Source organism: Tachypleus tridentatus, chromosome 2 (assembly GCF_004210375.1).
Source record: "Tachypleus tridentatus isolate NWPU-2018 chromosome 2, ASM421037v1, whole genome shotgun sequence".
In the NCBI taxonomy this organism is placed as follows: domain Eukaryota; kingdom Metazoa; phylum Arthropoda; class Merostomata; order Xiphosura; family Limulidae; genus Tachypleus; species Tachypleus tridentatus.
In genome coordinates, this window is record NC_134826.1 from 91,286,517 (window position 1) to 91,307,268 (window position 20,752).

General features: G+C 35.2%; 1 protein-coding gene across 7 annotated transcripts in view; it reads left to right on the forward strand.

Moving 5' to 3' along the window:
• Positions 1–19,395, forward strand: part of LOC143244510 (uncharacterized) — a 102,081-nt gene extending 82,686 nt beyond the window's left edge. For 6 of the 7 annotated variants that reach the window (XM_076489330.1, XM_076489334.1, XM_076489333.1 and 3 more), the window contains 6 exons: positions 2,318–2,469; positions 3,273–3,436; positions 3,863–3,998; positions 4,820–4,888; positions 15,554–15,751; positions 19,109–19,395. In XM_076489330.1, the coding sequence (XP_076345445.1) occupies positions 2,318–2,469; positions 3,273–3,436; positions 3,863–3,998; positions 4,820–4,888; positions 15,554–15,751; positions 19,109–19,150 (761 nt within the window). In that variant the 3' untranslated portion in view covers positions 19,151–19,395. The remainder of the gene's footprint in view (positions 1–2,317; positions 2,470–3,272; positions 3,437–3,862; positions 3,999–4,819; positions 4,889–15,553; positions 15,752–19,108) is intronic. The other variant, XM_076489335.1, reaches the window with a different exon arrangement.
• Positions 19,396–20,752: the final 1,357 nt, after the last annotated feature.

The window sequence follows — 20,752 nt, forward strand, 5'->3', positions numbered from 1 at the left end:
ATGTTTTGCAGAATTTCAGTTTCTGGGCTGTATCTATCACCAAACCAAATTGATTGTAAGTTTTAATGATGTTTACACTAGCAAAAAATCCCTACAGTTGTATATTTTCATCATTACTTGTATGTTTAGTAACTATGTAGAATTTTTGAAGATTTATGAAAGTGACTTCCAGTTATTGTTTGAATTTGTATTATTGCAAGATCATTTAAACTTATGATTAGTAGCTGAAAGTTTGCAAAAATTCAAATAGATATGTGGAGCTTACCACTTTATCATGTTATTATTAAAGACATCACTACTCATATTATAAAGAAGTAACAGCTGTGAAGAAAGTACGTGCAGGTTTTTCCAGATAAACTGTGCTTCTGTAGCATTATGGTGTCAAAGCTTTAACTACACTCATATTCTCTTCATATATTACAAAAATGTTGTTGCCAAGTATTTTCCAAGGCATCTCTCTCTTCAGTATTCTTTAAAATGCAGGAAACTTAGATGCTACTTTATCTGAAATTTCCTTTTTTTCTGATGGCTTTTTATTCTCGTTGAGAGAAAATTCATTTCAGTTTTATTTTCCATGTCATAACCTTGTTAGTCTTTGCTATGTGAAAACATGTAAAGACAGTATAATAGTTTTTTAAAAATAATGTTATGTGTTTAGTGTGGCATCATATCGCTTATTTCTTGTCTAGTGAGATGTTACATATCAAACTACATGGTAACGTGTTGTATGGCCAAAAAAACATTGCAGGACACACTGTATGTTATTAGAAGGAGTGATAGTTTAGCATGTATTCCACTTTCTGTAGCTCACACTATAGTAATGCAAACTATTACATATTTTCCATGAATGTGCTCTACTGGACCTTTACTTCACTTACTAAATTTCAAGGCAGTTCATTAAGAAATACATGAGATATAAAATTTCTAGCTTTGATTGAATTTATTCCTTTTTAAAACAATAATAGCACACAAAATGTCTACACTAGTAGACCTTTAGAATCTACAGTTAGATGTCAAATTTGGTATAAATATATAAATATAAATTTGAAAAGTTATTCAACAAAAACTGTGTATTTTTTACCAAAATTTTTTCACATGCCTACACAAAAAGTAATGTGATGAGATATTGGTCTTAAATTTTTACTACAGCTTTAGGTAAGAGTAAAGGTAGATTGTTGTTAGTTTTTGTCATTTGGATTAAAGACAGCTGATTTAGAGAAGCAAAGGTCTAAAGTATCAGTTAGGCCAATACTTATGTAGTTTCTAGTTCAAGTTTTTAAAAGAATCATATGATAGATGGTTATTATTTACTAATTATTGTCAACCTTTAAGTACAAATTTTCCAAATTTCATAAAATTTTTCTAACTGAAGATCATTTAGCATCATAAGATTAGCTTAAGCATTTACATAAATAAAAATGTGTTATACAGCTATACCATATACATGCAGGTAATGATAAGAAACAGTTAATGTAATTTCCATGATGTTACTATAAAGGAAGCTATTAATACAGTTTAATTTCTTCTCTAAAGCAATCACCATATATTTTAAAGGATCTGGTTCATTCACTAAATAAAAACCTGCTTTTAAAATTATGGTTACAATCTTAAAGCTAATGTAGGGTATTGTCGAGTGTCACTTTCTTAGTTGTTGTGATATCGACAAAAAAGTCATGATATCTGATGAAACATATACCTTATATGTGAAAAAAATGTGTGAACAAAAAAAAAGTATTGAGCATGAGACTTAAAGGGATGAACTCGAAATTGGTGTTCAAACTAGCAGCTACACTTGTAGTGTCAATACAAATTTTACAGCAAATATTCGTTCATTAGTTAGTTAGACCACATATTTTGACTTACAATCAATGTGGCCCCAAATAGAACAAAAAACATGGCCTAGCTAATTAATGAATAAATATTAGTTGTAAATTCTGATCAATGCTATAAGTTTAGCTACCAGATTGGCTACCAATTTTGATTATATTTCTGTAAGTCACACACTCATTAATTTTATTGTCACACCTTTTCTTCTCACTTAAGATGTTTTTCGTTACATTTTGTTGTGGAACAAGACATCATATTTCTTGTTAAGTATAAAGTAAAATATTAAACTTCTTGTTTTGTGTTTAGAGAGACATCAGATCTCCTTATGGATGACTTGAGAAACATAAGATGTTCTACTAAATGTATAATTTGTTATGTCTGAAAATGTTTCCTGCCATATTATTTTTTGTAGTTTTTAATTTTGTGCATGTTTATTTTTATGTTTTGTCAAACAAGAAAATACTTTAATTGTGGTTTATTTTAATCCTAGTGTATCTTTCTGGCCGCTATATCCAGTGTCTAGCTCAGTTGCTACCAGGTACTGATGCACAAAAAGAAGGTTCAAATGTTGTCAGCTTTCTTACTCAAACCTTGGACTTTAAATGCCCACAGAGATCTCCTGATTGGCTTGACCCTTCAACGGTGAAGTTTTTTTGCAACAGCAGTAGCTCTTAGTTAATAAGAAATTCATATTTTATTGTAATAATGAACAGTTGTATTTTCACAAATTCTGTGTTTGAAATGCTGGAAGGAATGTACAAAATTATGTTATCACAAATGCTGTGTTGAATGTGCTGAAAATAATAAGTTTGTGATTGTTATCTGTCTTAATGTAACAATGAACAATTGTATTTTTTACAGATGCAATATTGAAAGTACTATGATAATGTGTTAATGTTTATTGTTTAAATGTAACAATGAACAATTGTATTGTTAGTGTTATTGTTTTGAAAGTTTTTGGAATAGTGATTGTAAAGTTAATGTTTAAATGTTTATAAGCTGTAAATGACAGTGAATGGTTGTAGAGATTTTAGTATAGAGCTAAGGAAAATTTTGAAAAATCTTTTTAATTTCTTATGAAGACTAAATAATAATAAGTCATAAAATACTTTTTTGTTACACTTGAAACTTTTGCAGTGATTACTTTAAGTAAAAGGGTAGATTTAAGTTGGGTTTGTTTATGATGTTTTACAGCATTTAAACCTGGTTTGTGACAGTTGTTTGCATGTATTAAAACATGTTTTTATGGAAATACCATTCATTCAGTTTCAGATGATAAAAATCTTTTTTTTTTCAATATTTATAAACTTTGTCATAAACCCAGTATTAAGTTAATATATTTCTCTATTAAAATTTATAAAATGAATAACCAAATGCATGCATGTCATACAATCAGTACTTGTGCTTAAAATGAATGGGAAAATAATTCCTGTTTTTATTTGCAGCGAGTCTACACAGCATATGATGAGAGAACAGTAATTCTGCTATCCCTTTTTGGTATAAAGCCCAAGTATTGTTCTTCTGGCACATTGCTAGAAGGTGAACATGAAAAGTCAGACCTAAAGTTAAACAATTCTTTAGCCTGGACAATAGTACCTTGCTTTGAAAAGTAAGATTTAACTTTGAATTTACTTTAGTGTTTTGAAATGTAAGAGTTACCAATTTTTTTTACTTGAAATGAAAAGTAAGATTGACTTTTGGATTTCGAAGAAATGTTTTAAAATATAAAATTTAAAATGGAATTTTCATTACTTGGTTTGAAATTAACATTTAACTTTAATTTTTATTGTTTTGAAAAATTAAGATTTAGCTTAGTTATACATGTTTTCTAAAGGTGAAACATTGCAAAAATTATGGATAAAAGTCAAACAATAGAGAAAGTATTATTGTTAAATTTGCATAAAATATATGGAAAAAGTTGGGAAGAAATATTTACAATTTTATGTTAAGTTTGAAAAATATTCTTATATGGGGGACTCTGAGACTTGAGTTGGAGTGTGTTGTTTATTACCATCTGTGAAACATTGATCTCTAGTGGCTGTGTCTTAGCTGGGACTCATCATGCTCCACTGTTTAAAGGACATATTGACCTGAGTGCTGTGTCAAAACTTGAATATCTACCATGGGATTTTGTCCTTAAGAAACTGATGAAAGATGGAGCAAAGCTTTTTGTAAGCAAAAACTCCTCCTACCAGTCTTTTTTTGTTTATAGAAAATTGTCAAAAACATCTTAGCATAAGTTTTAATAAAAATTGTAAGGCCTGTATACCCATTTAGCAGTATTTCCAGGCATTTTTACCTTCCTTAATATTAAAAAATATACAATTTTATACTATAAAATAGAATTTGGTGAATATGTACACTTGTCTGTGACTTATTAGAAATTAAACTTATAATTGAGTGCTCTTGAAAGCTGCATATTTTTTGTTTTCAGATTCTCTCATTTTAATCATGTTTCTTGGTATCATTAACAAAGCATTAACTGGTGTTTGCTGTTTAATCACTTGTCTGAAGTCTGTCTTTCAATGATAATAATGTTAAACAAACAATTATGTAAAAACAAATGAACATGTTTAATGAAACATTTAAATCAAGCCCAGCATTTAGATTAATTGTTATTGTTTATTCTTGGCATGTTGTGTTAAAGTCATGGGTGCAAGTCTACTGAAGTGTTTGAGTAAATTAAGAAATTTTCTGTGTTCTAGTACCTTAGCCCATGACAGTCAAGATGTGTAAAAATGTTTCAGCGAACCAGTTGCTGAGCACATGATATTTGTTTGTTATGGCTGAGATTTATGAAAATATTTCAGTGCACCAGTTATTTAGCTTATGACACTTGCTTATGCTATCAACAAGTGGAATAATTATTCATATGAGCTATATTTTCTGTAGCTTTGCATATGTTCCTTTAAAACTTGAAAGAAATTTTGTTCCTGATATGTTATGACAGCCTAAATCAAATTTATTTTTATCCTTCCCTGTTTGAATGCAGGACATGGCAAGCATTGAAGTAACCATATGGGATGGCCATTTTGCTGGAACTGAATGTCCACCTTTGCCGGTGAGTGTTGAGTATATATAAAACTTGTTTAATAAGCTTGTTTGTTTGTTTTTTAACTGAATGTCCACCTCTGCCGGTGAGTGTTGAGTATTTATAATGTATATTTGATAAGTTTGTCATTTGCATTAAAAGATATGCTTACATTAATAATTACCTGATCTTTCTTCAATTTTATTGTAAATTACAAAATATCAACAAAAAATGTTATGCTTACTTTATGTTCTTCCAGCATAGGGAGTGACATACTACTTAGCCCATCTTTAGGTACAGGCAATGTCATATTTACTTTACCTCTTCCATCACAGATTATGTCGTGCTTGTTTTACCTTTTCCCCCAATAGACTATTGTGTTACTTTATCATTTTTTCTTTACAGACTGTCATGCTTGCTTGGCCTCTCTTTCATCCCACAAACTGTCATTTTAAATTACCCTTCCCCAAAAAGACTATTTCATGTTTGATTTATCCTCCTAACCCCACAGAGAGGATAATTTATTTATTTTATATATCTAGTTTGTTTCAAAGATATTTTTATTTAGGAAGTCTCCTTCACCATTTTTTATCTTTGGAGAAAGATACTGAATTGTAGAAGTAAATCTATTTGTATGAAAAACCATTTGTTATTGAAAAAAAATATTAACAGTGCTTCCACAGATAAAGTACCCAGGATTTTACAGAATCTAATTTTTCAAGTCATTCCAGATCATTTGTTTATTGGCTAAAACTTTTACCAAAACCTGATTGGACAAAAAGCAGGAGATTGCCTCCCTTTGTGAAAACCAGGTCCACAGCTGGACTCAATATTCAGTGAGTAAGTGTACTGATCTTGTATTGATAAAGCAATGTTAATATGGGAAAAGAAGAAAATGGCTTCAAAGTGCATATATGCGGTACTTTTGGGAAATGCCCTTGATGTCAGTGTCGATACAAGAGTTTAGATCCAAAGGTCAAAATGGCACAAAAAGCAGATGGGAAACAGCCATAGAGCAGTTGTATGGTATAGAATCAACACTGATATCAAACTTTCCAAATGAGGAAGCTGGATAGAAAGCATCTTGTTTCAGTGCTCTTGCAAAGAAGAATTAATTGTTTGTGTTCTGTGTGATTGTATTCAGGATTCCATGCACCATGCTACTCACAGGAAATCCAGGTGGTCTTGTGAATGTGATTGAAAACGACATTTGTAAGAAATATGATGATACAAAACTTTTCTCATCTGCCAACAATGTGCAACAAGTTCTGCCAGAGAAAAGTTATTCTTGCACTACTATGTTAGTCGATGGCATTCAAAGAAATGAAAGAAAGATTGAAGACTGTATAACAAGCTTTCAAAACAGTCTGATAACACTTTTCTGACTGTAGTGTGAATTTCAGTTAGAACCTATAGTACAATCTGTCCAGCATTACTGTAAGCAAGTTGCACTAAAAGCAGTAGAGTACCATTGATCAAGGTGCATGTACATCTAAGTTTACTACTGTGTATTATGAGAGTCAAACTTGCAATAGCATCACTAAATCTGTGAAGTTTTTCTAAAACTTTGTGTCAAATTTTAGTTTAACCTGAAACACTAAAAACAGAGTTTTAGCTCATTCCAGAATGATGTTTTATATTTAGTTCTACCACATATCTGTGTGTCTTGTCCATGGAAGCACTGTTAAAAAAAGTACAATGTGAAGTAATGTTTACTTTCAGAGCAAGCTATGTATTTAAAGCAAAACTAAAAATCAACCTGGCAGTTAGTATAACTAATTAAATAAACTATTATTACGTTTGTGATTATAGAGTTTAGAATGAATTGGAGGCACTCACTGTTAACAATGTTTTAGGCCATAATTAAAAATATGAGTACATCTATAATTGGATGAACAGTACTTTGTTCATCAAAATTAAAATACTCAAATACTGAAAAATTTATCTTATGTAGAAAGGGTTGAGTGTGTTATTTTAAAAAGATTTTGTTGTAGTCAATTTTGCCATGTTCAGTCAAGCTCTGTTTGATGACCATGCATCTTAACAAAAGCCCCCCAGTGGAGTTTCCATTGCAAAAGGTCATGTCCAAAATACATTAGTCCTTTCTGCTTACTCTACATAAGCCATCTAGTGCAAGAATATGATGACCCCTCAGTGTCTATTTCAATATTCTGATGATCAGCAGATTGTGTCTGTCAACTTGACCAATATGTTTTTAAATGAAAAGCATAGATATCTATTAAATGTTCCAGTTACATGAGATATCCAGTTATTAAATAAGAGGTATGACTGGAGCATTATCTTTGTGAACCCATATCCAGTTGGTCTTGTTTCAAGAATAGTATTCTTTTTTATTATGTTGTATATTATTGCCTGGTATGCATGGATAGTTTCTGTCACTGGCCCTTGTAATCATGGATTCTCACTTATCAGAAAATATGACACTCCACTTACCACAGCTGGAGTATTGCTTTTTGCAAGTTTCTTTCTGTACTATCCTTCTGCCTCATCTTCACTTATGTTTCTTTGTTTTCCGTTGGCATTAAATGTAAGGGATATTCCCTTCTTGGAAATTCTAAATCCCTGATCTGGCTATGTAATGATGAATATTTTGCATTATTAAGGAAAGTTGCATGCCCTTCCCTAATTCATTTATTTAACTTCAACTGCACTGGAGCATAATTACATCATCATGCAACAAAAACTTTCCAGCAGTAGGAGGGTGACACAACCTCCATGGGTAGTAACTCCCTTATGCACTTGTACTCATGGTAACTTTGTTCTTTTCCTTGACATTGCATGAATGGACATTTTCAAATTTCTCATCTAACTTCAATTTGCTGAGATTTTATATCATTTACAGAACTTTTTGTTTTTGTGTTACTTTAATTTTTGTTTGAAAAGCTTTAATTTTTTCCTGAATTTTTTTCCTTTCTAAGTGATAACGTTACATGCATAGGCCCTATCACTACTGTGGTTTTGGAAAGCTTATTGACTATTGAGAATGTTAAAGCCATTGTACAACATGTTGTGGGATTCATCACGCATACTGTGCCTTCTGTTCCTATTCTTTCAGCCAATTTCTATCTTTCAGTTTGAGATAATCAGGAGAAAAATTAATTTGATTGCTTGTTCCCTACACTTGGATTTACTTCCCTACCAGTTGAGAAATTTGTACACTATTTCTGTACCTGATTTCTCAGATGTGTTCATTTCCTTTTCTTTCACCTGTGTTATGATTCTTCCCATTATTTGCTCCATGACAGTAATCCTCATTATTATTTAGTATTTTGTGACTCACCTGATAGGCCCAGCATGGCCAAGTGGGTTAAGGCATTCAACTTGTAATCTGAGGGTTGCAGGTTCGAATCCCCATTGCACCAAACATGCTTGCCCTTTCAGTTGTGGGTGCATTATAATTTGACGCTCAATCCCACTATTTGTCGGTTAAAGAGTAGCCCAAGAGTTGGTGGTGGGTGGTGATGACTAGCTGCCTTTCCTCTAGTCTTACACTGTTAAATTAGGGAAGGCCAGTGCAGCTAGCCCTCGAGTAGCTTTGCGCAAAATTCAAAAACAAAACAAAGCAAAAAAAACACCTGACATTCGGGCTCATACTGATTCCTTTCTTGAACAGCTTTGCACTCATCTCATACGCATATGTATCATCCTCCTTACGTTATTGATGCTCATGTACTAGCTTACAGAAATTTTTCCTTTCCCTTTCTGGTTTCCTCATTTTTGGAATTTTTCTTACCTGCTTGGGGAGCAGACCTCTAGTACTCTATTTTGCTCATTAGTGCCCAGTCCTTGTGTCTTTGTCTTCTTCTGACAACCTTCCCATGTTACCTATCCTCTTTGAGGCACTTCATTGTGTTCCAGAAGAGTTTACATGGGAAGATAATTCCCCTTCTCTTTATCACTGTAGCATGACCAATACTTATTTTGCCATATCATGCTTATTTGGTTCCTTTGCTACTGGGACTTGTTATGTAGGGATATTCTCATTACTAATGTATGTCTGTCTACCTCTTATCTGCTTTAGTTTCCGTAAGCTCCCTTTCTTCATTCAGATTTCTTTGGTGATTTACCTAATTTACTGGAGACTTTGGCTCAAGATGGCCAAACACCTTTTTATTTTTTGCAGTTTCTTGCCTTTCACAACCTTGTTCTTCAACTCCTGTTTCTCGACTTAGTCAGTTTACCCCTCATCTTCCTCTTCCATTTTCCCACCACCCACCATCAGGTCTGCCACACATTTTAGCAGTGACTATCCTGTTTAGTCTTGCCCTGTGAGCACCTTCTCTCTTGGTTTGCCAATCTTTGGTCGAATTTTTTACCAACAGTTGAGTTCTTTATATTTTCACCCACAGACTTTCTTCCACTTCTCCTCTTTTCATTTCTTTTTCTCCTCCAATTGATACTGTATATTTTCAGTATTTTGAGAAGACTATATTAGTTCTTCAGGGCAAGAATTCCATCAACAAAGTATAGGACAATATTTCAGGTTTTTACTCCAGTTTCTTTTTTTGGGGTTCTCAACATTACAAAAATCTGGCATCCAGTTATCGACCTCTCATCTCTCAGTCACTTTCTGGTCATTTCATGATTTCAAATGGAAAATTTCTTTTCTTTCCATTGGTTCCTTTTACCTAAGCTGTGGATGACTAAATTTGATGTTTCAGGCAACTTCACACTCCAATTACACAATCATCCTGCCTTATTCAGTGATTTGACCATTAAAATTGTATCTTCCACTCCAGTGCTATTCCAGTCAGCATTGGATTAGCCCCTTATGTGTTCAGTCATTTGAAGATGACCTTTTCGTACAACTTTCATGATTTAGGTTTGGGATTCCACTTTTACATGGATGATTTCTCCTATTAACCCATCCTAAGAAATATCGTATTTTCACGTCTGCTTGGTTTGGACAGCTTGTTAAGATATCCAAAGTTTTTCCAACACTAATCCAGTATTTGTTAAATCTTGGTATTTTCATCAAATCTCAGCATTCTCCTCACTGCTGGAAGAGCAGCAATCTTCAACCTCTTCAACACCTGTGCCTCATTTTCTGATACTACATTCTCTTTCAGACAAAACTTTAGGGCAAATGTCTCCCTTTTTATACAGAAGGAACTAGAGGGGCTTGCTGGCTCTCTTAAGTCAGTCAAAAAGCTTCTTTCTGGTGACTTATTGATGGAAACATCCACTCCTAAACACAGTGAACTCCTCTTGCATTCAAAGGCCATTGAGGATATACCAATTGAGGATACTCCCCATACTACTTTGAATTCATCATGAGGAGTTATTGTTGGGAGGGAATTCAAGAACATCCATTAGTCAGAGATATTCGCTGGTTTCTCCACCCAAGGAGTTCTTGTGGTGAGACACATCTCCACTCACAAAGATGGAATTATGATACTGACCAATGTCCCAATTTTGACGTTTACATCACCATGTCCACCTGTCACTATCAAGGCTGGTTGTCGTAATTGCAAAGTATAGCCATGTATTCCAAACTCTCTCAGATGTGTCCAATGTCAGCAGTTTAGTCACTCGAAGACATCATAGTGTGTTTCCTTGACATGTGCTCATTACTGTGGCAAGTACCATGTTGCCCAAAAGTGTGAAGTAGACCCTCATTGTGTTAATTGTAGTGGCTCTCACACATATTACTTTCCTTCATGCCCTAGGTGGGTGGAAGAAAAAGATGTGCAACATTTTAAAATGGTTCACAACATTTTTTTACCCCAAGACTCAAAAGTTACTTTCCACCACTCCATCTTGAACATATATTACTGCATTTCATTCCACTGCTACAGTGGGATGGCAAGCGAATTTCTCCATGCCTCCAAACTAAGTGTTTTCAAACCATGTGAAGTTTTTTGACTTCCATGATTAAGAAAGCTGATGAATCAACATCAACACCCATCTCTGTCCTTACCATTCCTTCTGGCAGATCCACTTCTTTTTGTTCTGGGAATGGGGTGTTTCCTCTGGTCCATCTTCTTTTCTGGCCTCGAGATGCAGAATGATCATTTGATGTCGAGAAACCCACTTGTTGAGAAATTTATATGCAAAAACGGCTCGTTTGGGTTGAGAAAATATTTTACATAGAAGAGCGAACAACGTTTCGACCTTCTTCGGTCATCGTCAGGTTCACAAAGAAAGAGGTAACTGAGCGGAAGCTGACCACATGTTTGAAAGGGGTTGTGTAACTGAGTGTCGGAATGTAGAGGGCGGTGTTAGATGTTTGAATATATAATTTTATAAGCCTTACTTATACAACAACTTAAACCCACAGATTCAAAGAACATAAAAAGTCACCTTCACACGTTTTCAAACACTGCAAGTCAAATAAACACAACATAACCATAGAAAACACTCAAATACTAAATAAAGAAACAAACATAAACAAACGCAAAATTAAAGAAGCCTTACTTATACAACAACTTAAACCCAAAATAAACCAATATAAAGGAACACCTTTATACCTATATTAATATAATAAAATGTTATTCAAACATCTAACACCGCCCTCTACATTCCGACACTCAGTTACACAACCCCTTTCAAACATGTGGTCAGCTTCCGGTCAGTTACCTCTTTCTTTGTGAACCTGACGATGACCGAAGAAGGTCGAAACGTTGTTCGCTCTTCTATGTAAAATATTTTCTCAACCCAAACGAGCCGTTTTTGCATATAAAAGAATGATCATTTGTTCACACCATCAATACCTGGAATCTTCTTCCAATAACAGAGACATGCCTAATTGACCTGGGGCAGAATCCATGGAGGTTTGTTGATTTCCTTCAAATAAAAAAAGTAAAGGAAAAAAATGTGGTTGAAAACAGAAGAGCTCTCCACACAATTTGCCTATACATAAATAAAAATGGCCACTTTGATACAGTGAAACTGTCAAGGTTTACATTCTAATCTGGATGACATCAAAGCACTGATTAATTCGTACTGTCCTGTATGTCTTTCCTTACAGGAAACATTTCTGAAACTTGCCAATACAGTCACGTTTTGGCAGTTTGCTTTGTACAGAAATGACAGATTGTGTGATGGATGAGTGCATGGTGGGGGTGGCACTGCTGGTTGATTAGCATGTGCCCACCCTGTCTTTGCCACTCGACACACCCTTGGAAGCTGTAGCCATCAGTGTTTCCTTGGGTTCTACCATCACTGTTTGTTCTCTCTACCTGTCTTTTGGAGAGACCTATGATCAATCAGACATTGCTGCTCTCATTGAACAGTTGCTGTCTCCCTTTTTAATCCTGGGAAACTTTAATGAACATAGTACCCTCTGGGAAGGAGTTGATATTGATGGGAGGGATCGCTACATGGAGCATATGCTCTCAGATCACACCTTAATCTCTTGAATAGTGGTTCTTATACTTATATTCATAAACCTAGTCAATTTTTCATTTTGACTCCCATTGATCTCCCAGACTGCTCCCCTTTACTATTCTTGGAGGGTTGACAGTAACCCATGGGGCAGTGATCATGTTTCTTTCATTATTAGAGAGACTGGCCGTGGTCAATGCCACTGACCCACGTGCCCTGGTGGAAGATGGATCAAGCCAGTTGACTCTTGCAGAACTTGATCCTGCCATTGTCTGTAAGCTATTGATAGATGATTTCATGGCAGTGGTGACTGACTGTATCCACGCAGATACTCAGTGTATTCCTAAAACTTCGACATGTTTTCCATGCTATCCTTCTCCATGGTGAAATCCTGCCTGCCACATGGCATCGAAGGCTCAAAAATTGGCCTGGAATACCTTTTGGATGTATCCCATACTTTTGAACTGCATTGCTTTTCAGTGGGCCTGTACACAAGCTGGGCAGGTGAGACATCAAAGCCAGAAGGAATCTTGGATTAAATTCACAACCAGCATCTCTCTTACCACCAGTTCCAAAGTCATAAGGGTAAGGTTTGGAAGATCAGTGGGCAGTATAATTCTGTCCCACTTTCATTTTTGCCTTCTGATGGCCAAGAAGTTGCTGATGCCCAAAGCATCGCCTATACTCTCGGCAAAAGCATTTGCTGAGTATCTAGCATTTTAGCTTCATCCTCCACCTTCTTAGCCACCAAGACTCAGGCAGAGCGATCACCTCTGTCCTTTCGAGCTGATCAGCTCTATGACTACAATCGCCCCTTTACACTGGTGGAACTCAAGCCAGCTGTTCATCGGTTGGATCTGATGATATACAACATTAGATTCTGCACCATCTCTCTCCTGCTTCTTTTGCTATTCTTCTGGTTCTTTTTAACGAGATCTGGCAGGAGAATGTTTTTCCTGATGCGTGACACAAGGCTATTGTCCTACCTTTTTCTAAGCCTAGAAATCCTTATAGCACTGGATTGCTATATAGTTTGGGTCAAACTACTATCTAGTTGCTTTAACAAGCTGTCTTTGTAAGACCTTAGAGAGGATGGTTAATGCTCATCTCGTTTGGTTCCTTAAATCAAAAACATCCTCTTGTCCACCTAGTGTGGGTTCTGATGAGAGCGCTTCACTATGGACCACCTGATTCAATTTGAAATGTAGATCACAGAAGCTTTCTCAAGCAACATCTTGTGTCAGTATTATTTGATTTTGAGAAGGCTTATGATATTACTCTGATATGAAGGTACAGAATTTTGCGAGGCTTACACTTATACGGGTTGCATGGCCATTTTACCCATTTTTATTAAAAATTTTCCAATTGGCAGTTTGTGTGGATTCAACACTTTCCTTTTCTTTCCTACAGGAACTTGAAGTCCCTCAGGGCTGTGTCTTGAGTGTCACACTTTATAGTATAAAGATTAATGCCATCACTAGACAACTCCCTCTTACTCTTGTAAACAGGCTCTATGTTGACAACTCCCACATCACATGTCAATTGTCACACATGAGGTTTATTGAGCAGCAGCTAAAATGGCTCTCAACCATTTACTGAAGTGGACCACAGCAAATGGTTTTAACTTTCATATCAAATTTATCACTGGACATGTATCTTCTAAGCAAGAATGTAGACGACTCCCCCCGCATTATTGGTTCACCATCTGGTTGTTTTGTCTTCCACAGGATATTTTGGTTCTAATTCTTTAGTTGACTCACCATCTTTGAGATGATGGGTAACTGTATTTTTCTTTCTTTCCTTTTTTATTCAATCAGGATCCTACCAAGTGGCTAGTGTCGTCTCCCTAGGTGTACTTATTTCCCAAAATCTGCCTCAAAAACCAGGATAACAGAAAGTGTTTCAAGCCATCCTCCCCAACTCTGCCAGTGCTTATTTCAAGATGGGGTGTTTTTTTAAGAACATTTGAGGTATCCTTATGGTATACAAATTTACTATATTTTCTGATTCAGACTGTACCAACATCATGGACTATTATGCAAAAAGCCAGCATCATGGATGACTTGCTCATGTATTTGGCTCATGCTTGTTTGCTTTTAAAAACAGAGTTTTGCAGTCACCTAGTTCCAATAAAAGACTTTTCCAGCTGTTGGTCTGATGGGAATACAGGTACTTCTCTGAGTCTCTCCATTGTTATATTTCTCACCATTTTTCTTCAAGATTAGCATAAGAAACCTTTAACACTTACCAGTTTCTAGCTGTTAAGATTGTGAACCATGGAGAATCCTCATCAATTGAGATTAGCACAATACAGTGAGAAATGAGATGGGTGTACAGGTCACTCCTTAAAAATATGCAACATAATTAATGTGCTCTTCTCCTGTTGCTACAGTCTGTTAAGTAGAGTTGAGGTAAGCACACATTGTATGGTCTTATCTCACCCTAACCATACTATACACATTGGCTCACCAACCATTTTTGCACAGGTACTCAGTTAGTCATGATCACATTCTGAGCATCCCAACAACACTCTAGTCTTTCTTACCTCTTCTTTTTTATTTACTGAGTGAAAAGTATGCTCTGGCTGAGACAAGATGTGGTCTCCCACACTTGTGCTTCTATGGAGCCTCTGTCATTGTGCATCACACTTCATGAGATTTCTCTTCAGATGCTTATTCAAGGAAACTCATCTAAATTTAAGATTTTAACCAACCCCTCAACCATTTCATAATGGGATTCCAGCACTTCTATCTAAAGAAGTGAGTTGTAATTTTGGAATTTGAAATTTACCTATTCTGAAAATGTATTTCTGACAGATGCTTACCTCTTCATGTTTTCTTTCCCAATCATGAACTTCTGGTATAAATTTTTTTGCCTCATCCAAAAATGAAGTTATTACAAGTGCAAGTGCAAAGGGAGAGTACATGGAAATTGTGTCACATTCCTACTGATAGAGAGCAATTGTTACAAAGGAATGGTCACTGCACATGGATGTTGTGTCACCCTTTTATTGGTGGAGAGCTATTGTTTGATGATGGTATCATTGTGCACCAGTGTTGTTCATATTAAACATGTAAATTTAAATGGGAATTAGTCCAAGACTAGTTTCATATGGAGATTCATGAGGCAAACAGCATTTGTGTATGGGTATCTGTCATAAATACATGTTCAGAATAGGAAAATATTAAGTTTTTTACACTTTAGTTTATTTGGATTGTTTTGAATTTCATGCAAAGCTACTCAAGAGCTATCTGTGCTTACACTTTAGTAACATGCAAGTGTGTATTCAGTTGGTGATTTTAAATGTGTACCAAATTTATAAAAGTATCTGTTTTTCTTAATCATGAGGATCACACAGTAGTCATGAAACTTGTTGCACAACCTGAGAAATATGTTACAGCAAAGTCTCAGCATTTAGGACCATCTGTTAATGAGCTTTTATTGGACAGCCTTCATCCATCAATTATAAAGCCAGTTGGTGAAGAGTATGAAAATCATAAGACTAAATTTGAGGCTTTAGTTAAAAAGAAATTCAATATGATAATGGTAAGTCCATTTTCTTGTTCATTCTGAATCACAGTTTTGTGGAAATTTATTCCTATCTCAATGATTTGAAACCTTTTCCTATATGGTACTTATCTCTGTTCACAAGATTAGCAATTTATCTGTGGTGCTGCCCTCTAATTGTGAACTTTTTTACTAATGACTCCTACAAACCTTATGCTTTCCCCCTGTAGGAATTGGAATGATCACTTCATTTCTTGATTTCACTGACTTGCCATTCAATGGTTTGTCCCTCATATTGGTACATTTACCTCCTCCTCTTTTCATCAATTAGTTTGGTCTTTCGTTTCCCATCATAAGGTTTTGGATATGGCTGCCTTTGCCTGGATTTGGTCAAACACATCCCCTTTTATTTTTATGCCTGTCAGATTACTTTGTACGTTTGTCTGCATTCTCTTCTTTGTCCTTCAAATTGTTCCTTTTCGGCCTATTCATGTATGGTCTTCTCTTACTCCAGTTTCTTGTTATTCCTGCCTACCTCTCCTCTTCTTCCTTCTTTGATTCCTGTTGCTGATTCTACATCCAAATCTTCCCATCCCTCATCTTCACATGTGACTATGGTCCAACCCTGGTTGTGTGTTCTGGTTCTCATGCCAGGTGTTATTTCTTTTTCCTTTTTTCCTTGTTCTTTGTCACCACAACATCTGCCCTTCCCCTATTCTTATTTTCTTTCTGTTCTTTTTGGATGTATTGTCTGCCTTTGTGTTTCAATGCTTCTGGATTGGAAGTTCATGTTGCACTCCATTCCATTACTTCACCTCTTTTGCTCCTTCTTCCTTGTGTGCCTTATTTTCCCTTTCCCTTCAAGGGTATTCCCTCCCCTTTTGACCTGTGAACTGAATCAGTCTTGTATATTTGCTAAGACATCCCTTGCACATTGTATCACAGTTCATGTTGTCTCCTATCTCTGGTTCATTCCCTCATTCTTTTTTTTAATTACATGTGAGGTTAACTCCTTTTTTTTAGTAAGTTTCTTTCTTCTTTTCAAGATTTGTTTGGACTTTTATATCTGGTATGTGTTCTTGCTTGTTATATTAACATATTTATATAATTCATTCAATGATTCCTATTCCTGGCAGTTTATTCACAGGCATCCCTTTTCCACCTGGGATCTTTCTCCCTTTACCATACCAATGTTCAACTCCCATTATTTCTATTGCATTGTAATTTCTGTATCCTCTAAATGTTGCCTACTGCCTGCAGCTATATTTCACACTTCAGTGTAGTATGGACACTGGGTAAGTTTTTAATGATTTCTTTTCCTACAGAGACCATTGATGTACTTTCGTCTCTTAGATCTCACTCTGTGGTGAGTGGTGCCTGATTAGGTATTCTTTCTCTATTAAATTTACATTGTTGACTATGCCCTCTCACCCATGGCTCAGCATTGTCATTGTTGAGATGGGTTGTCCCACAAGAGTGCTTGTAAGTGAATAGCCTTCCAATATTTGCTTCCTAATTATGTCTGCTCTAAACTGTATCACCCATAGATGGCATAGATAAAGTAGACAGGAATAGTTGCCCATCCCTATCATGTCTTGAGTGAAGAACTCAGTATGGTTTGCTTTTCAGAATTGGGTTTCGTGGTCATCCGTTGCAATGTCTCTCATAACAACAGTCCTCTGAACTTCCCAAAGCATTATTTCCTCCATTGTCAAGTGCAGTGTGGGAATTCTTGCCACATTCCATTTCCAAACATGGAAGTGGGAAACCTTGGAGGTTCTCTCCCAGATGGCTGTAACCATTCAGTTGAGAGTAGGGCAGTGGTGTTCTGCTGATGAAAACCATAATACTAGTGTTGCATGTACAGAGTGGGTGTCCTCACTACCCTTGAGGGATGTCGGTTCCCTGCAGAGTAGGTTTTGTATTGAATGAACCAATCCATATTTTTTTTACACTAGTTAAATCCATACTTCATTTGCACTTATGGAATGGGTCTTCATCCCACCCTCATTGGATATCAGTTCCCCATAGAGGAGGTTTTGGATTAGAGTGAACCAATACATCACACACAGTTATACTTTTGCAACACCAGGAGTTAAACTGTAACATACAGTTCACCCCTTCAATTTAGTGTCTTCGTCCTACCCTCTCAAAATGTTGGTTCTAGGCAGAGGAGGTTTTGGATTGCAGTGAACCAATCCACTTAAACCTTACACAAGTAGAAATATCACATAATTGGTGCAGATTTTAATTCCCAGTTCCTGGGTGAAGTAGGCATGGTCCTCATCCTAGCCTCATGGGATGTCAGTTCCACATAGAGGAGGTATTGAATGCTGTGTACCTGCCATATACAATCTGATGTGCCCTAATTACATTACATCTTGTGTTTCCTGAATTTTACACAAAGGTAAAGAAGTGTTACAATGCCCCCCAATTTTCTCTTTTGATTAGAAGTATCCTTCAGATGCTTTCTGGAGTATCTCTGTTTCTCCCTAAGCACCAGTCTTTCCTCCATTTCAGTGTAGAATTCTAAGTAATCTTATGAGTAGAGGGAAGTACTGTATCAGAAGTTATAATTTTCCTACACTGAAAATGTACTTCTGATAGGTACTTACCTCTACTCATATTTTGCACCCTTCCTTCCTATTACTGCTAATGCTCACTCCTTCTGCCAAACCTCAAAGTGAGGGTTAAGCAGGGAATCTAGAGGGAGCAACATACATCACATGAGCATTTCATGCTCCTGTTGGTTAATAAGTGATGAATGATGGTTTGCTTGTGAAACATATTGGAATATTCCAATTCCAACAGAGTGGTAGGATAAGGCTTGTGGCATGCATTAGTAAAAAGGTGTGCAGGTAGAGGGCAGCACTAAACAAGAATAGCTAATCTTGTGAGAGGATGTTGGTACCTATTTTAAAAACATTTTCATTGTGGGAAAATTATATTTTTCATGTGAGCAGGGAAATGTTTACAAAAATCTCCCCACCTAAGTATAGATGATGTTTAAAAGCTACTTTTCCTAAGTATAGTGATTCTGAAAATTTACTCTTCCTGAGTAATATTTATAAGCTACCCTTATATACCTGAGTATATTTTTAAAAGCTATATGTACGATGTTTAAAAGCTATATTTGTTGACTGTAATAATGTGTGAAAACTATTTGAGATTATGTAAGTGTTTTAACTTAGCCTTCATTAGTTCATTGATGATGGAAAAATGATCCTATCTTGGTAGTATGGTAATGTTTGTAAAATATTTTTTTAATGCGATTATGAGTAAAAGTTTAAATAACTGTAAAAACCTTAGTCTTACTTAATTTTACTAACCACTTCATTCCTATAACATAAAAGATGTGGTGCATAATTTTTTACTTAATTTTTTTTATTTTTCTAGAATAAAGCCTTAAAAGAGTCAAAGTATCTGCCTCTAGTTTGATGTCAACATATCCTCCATTGGCCACTAATTTTGAATTCTTAGACATATTGAGAACTTATGTGTGTGTGTTTTCTTCATACTGAGTGGGTTAATTATACAACTTTTATTGATGTTTTGCACAGGTCTCTGAAAAAACATATTGGCTTTTGTGTTTTTGAGATCTGATGTAAATGCAAGTTTTATAACTAGTTATAAAACAAATGAACTGATATTATTCAAATATATTTTCATGAATCTTACAAAAACTGTTATAAAATTTCTCATTTATTGAGTTTGTGTGAATTAGTTGTTATGCTGCATAAAATGTAGATTATGTTAGTACAGTTATCATTATTTATTAAACAAACACTTCTGTTTGAGATTGTTAAATAGCCTTCAACCATGCCATATTATCCTGTAGTTCAATTTAAGAAAAGTAGGAACAGTGCCATCTTATGAAGTAGTTAAAGTTAGAAACAGTGTTTTTACAAATATTCCATCTTATAAAGTCATTAAAATTAGTAACATCTCAATATTAATAGATTAATATTCCACCATTCTTTGTGTTGATTTGATTCTACAAAATTTTAAGATTATGATGTATATTTTCAAGAGCAGAACTCGTGTATTTAGTGGTGTGTGTGTGATATCACTTAGGAGGGCAATTGATATCATGGTTTTCCTGAAAGATATATATCCCTATGTAACATTTTTGGATGGCAGCAGTTTGGATTGATAAGCTTTCAGATAGTAGGATCCCATTTGTAGAATCACACTTCATGAAACTTTGTGATGTTCAAAAAATGTTTATAATCAAACACAGCCAGCAATATAGTGAACATATTTACCATCACCCTGAAAATTACTGAGAATACTAACCTAATAGACCTTTGATCAAAGAAAATCTGAATTTTAGATTTATATCCAAATTGGCCACCAAAAATCTACTAATTTATTGCACTTTTTTTGGAGAGAAATTAACTGTATCTGCTAACTTGGATAAAGTGTTACAATACCTATATGAAATATAGGTCCTCACACATGTTTATGGCTGTCTATATTTGTCCCTCGATCAAACTCCTTCTGTGTTCTGGGTCACAGTGGAGATAAAGATGACTGTTTCCAGTCTGTGTTTTTTGCTATCCCTTTTGTATCTTGTTCTGATGGTTCTAGTCAGTTTTGCTAGTTTATGGGTAATTTATTTTATATAGATATCCTTTCGACACTGAACGCCTGGTCCCCAGATAGATAGATCAAAGCTTAACACTTGTCATGCTAAAGGGTTGGGATAGTTCTAGATCCCCCTGATCTTTTGAACTTGAGGTGAAGATGGTATGATCCTCATTCTACCTTGAGTGGTTATCAGATTCCAGTAACATGGGTTTTGGATGTAGTTGACTTCATGCTTTAGCCACTATACACCTAGAAGCACATTCATTGCTTTACCTACTTTTATACTTTATGGGATTATGTTACATATATATTGATATGGTTAAGATCACTATCCTGCCAGTTTTCTCCTACTTGGACGTGCTTATTTACTACACATTTCACTGTTGAGCAAACAGTATACCTGCTTCAGAAGTGGTGCATCAGCTTTTTAGATTTGACTCTCTCAATTCC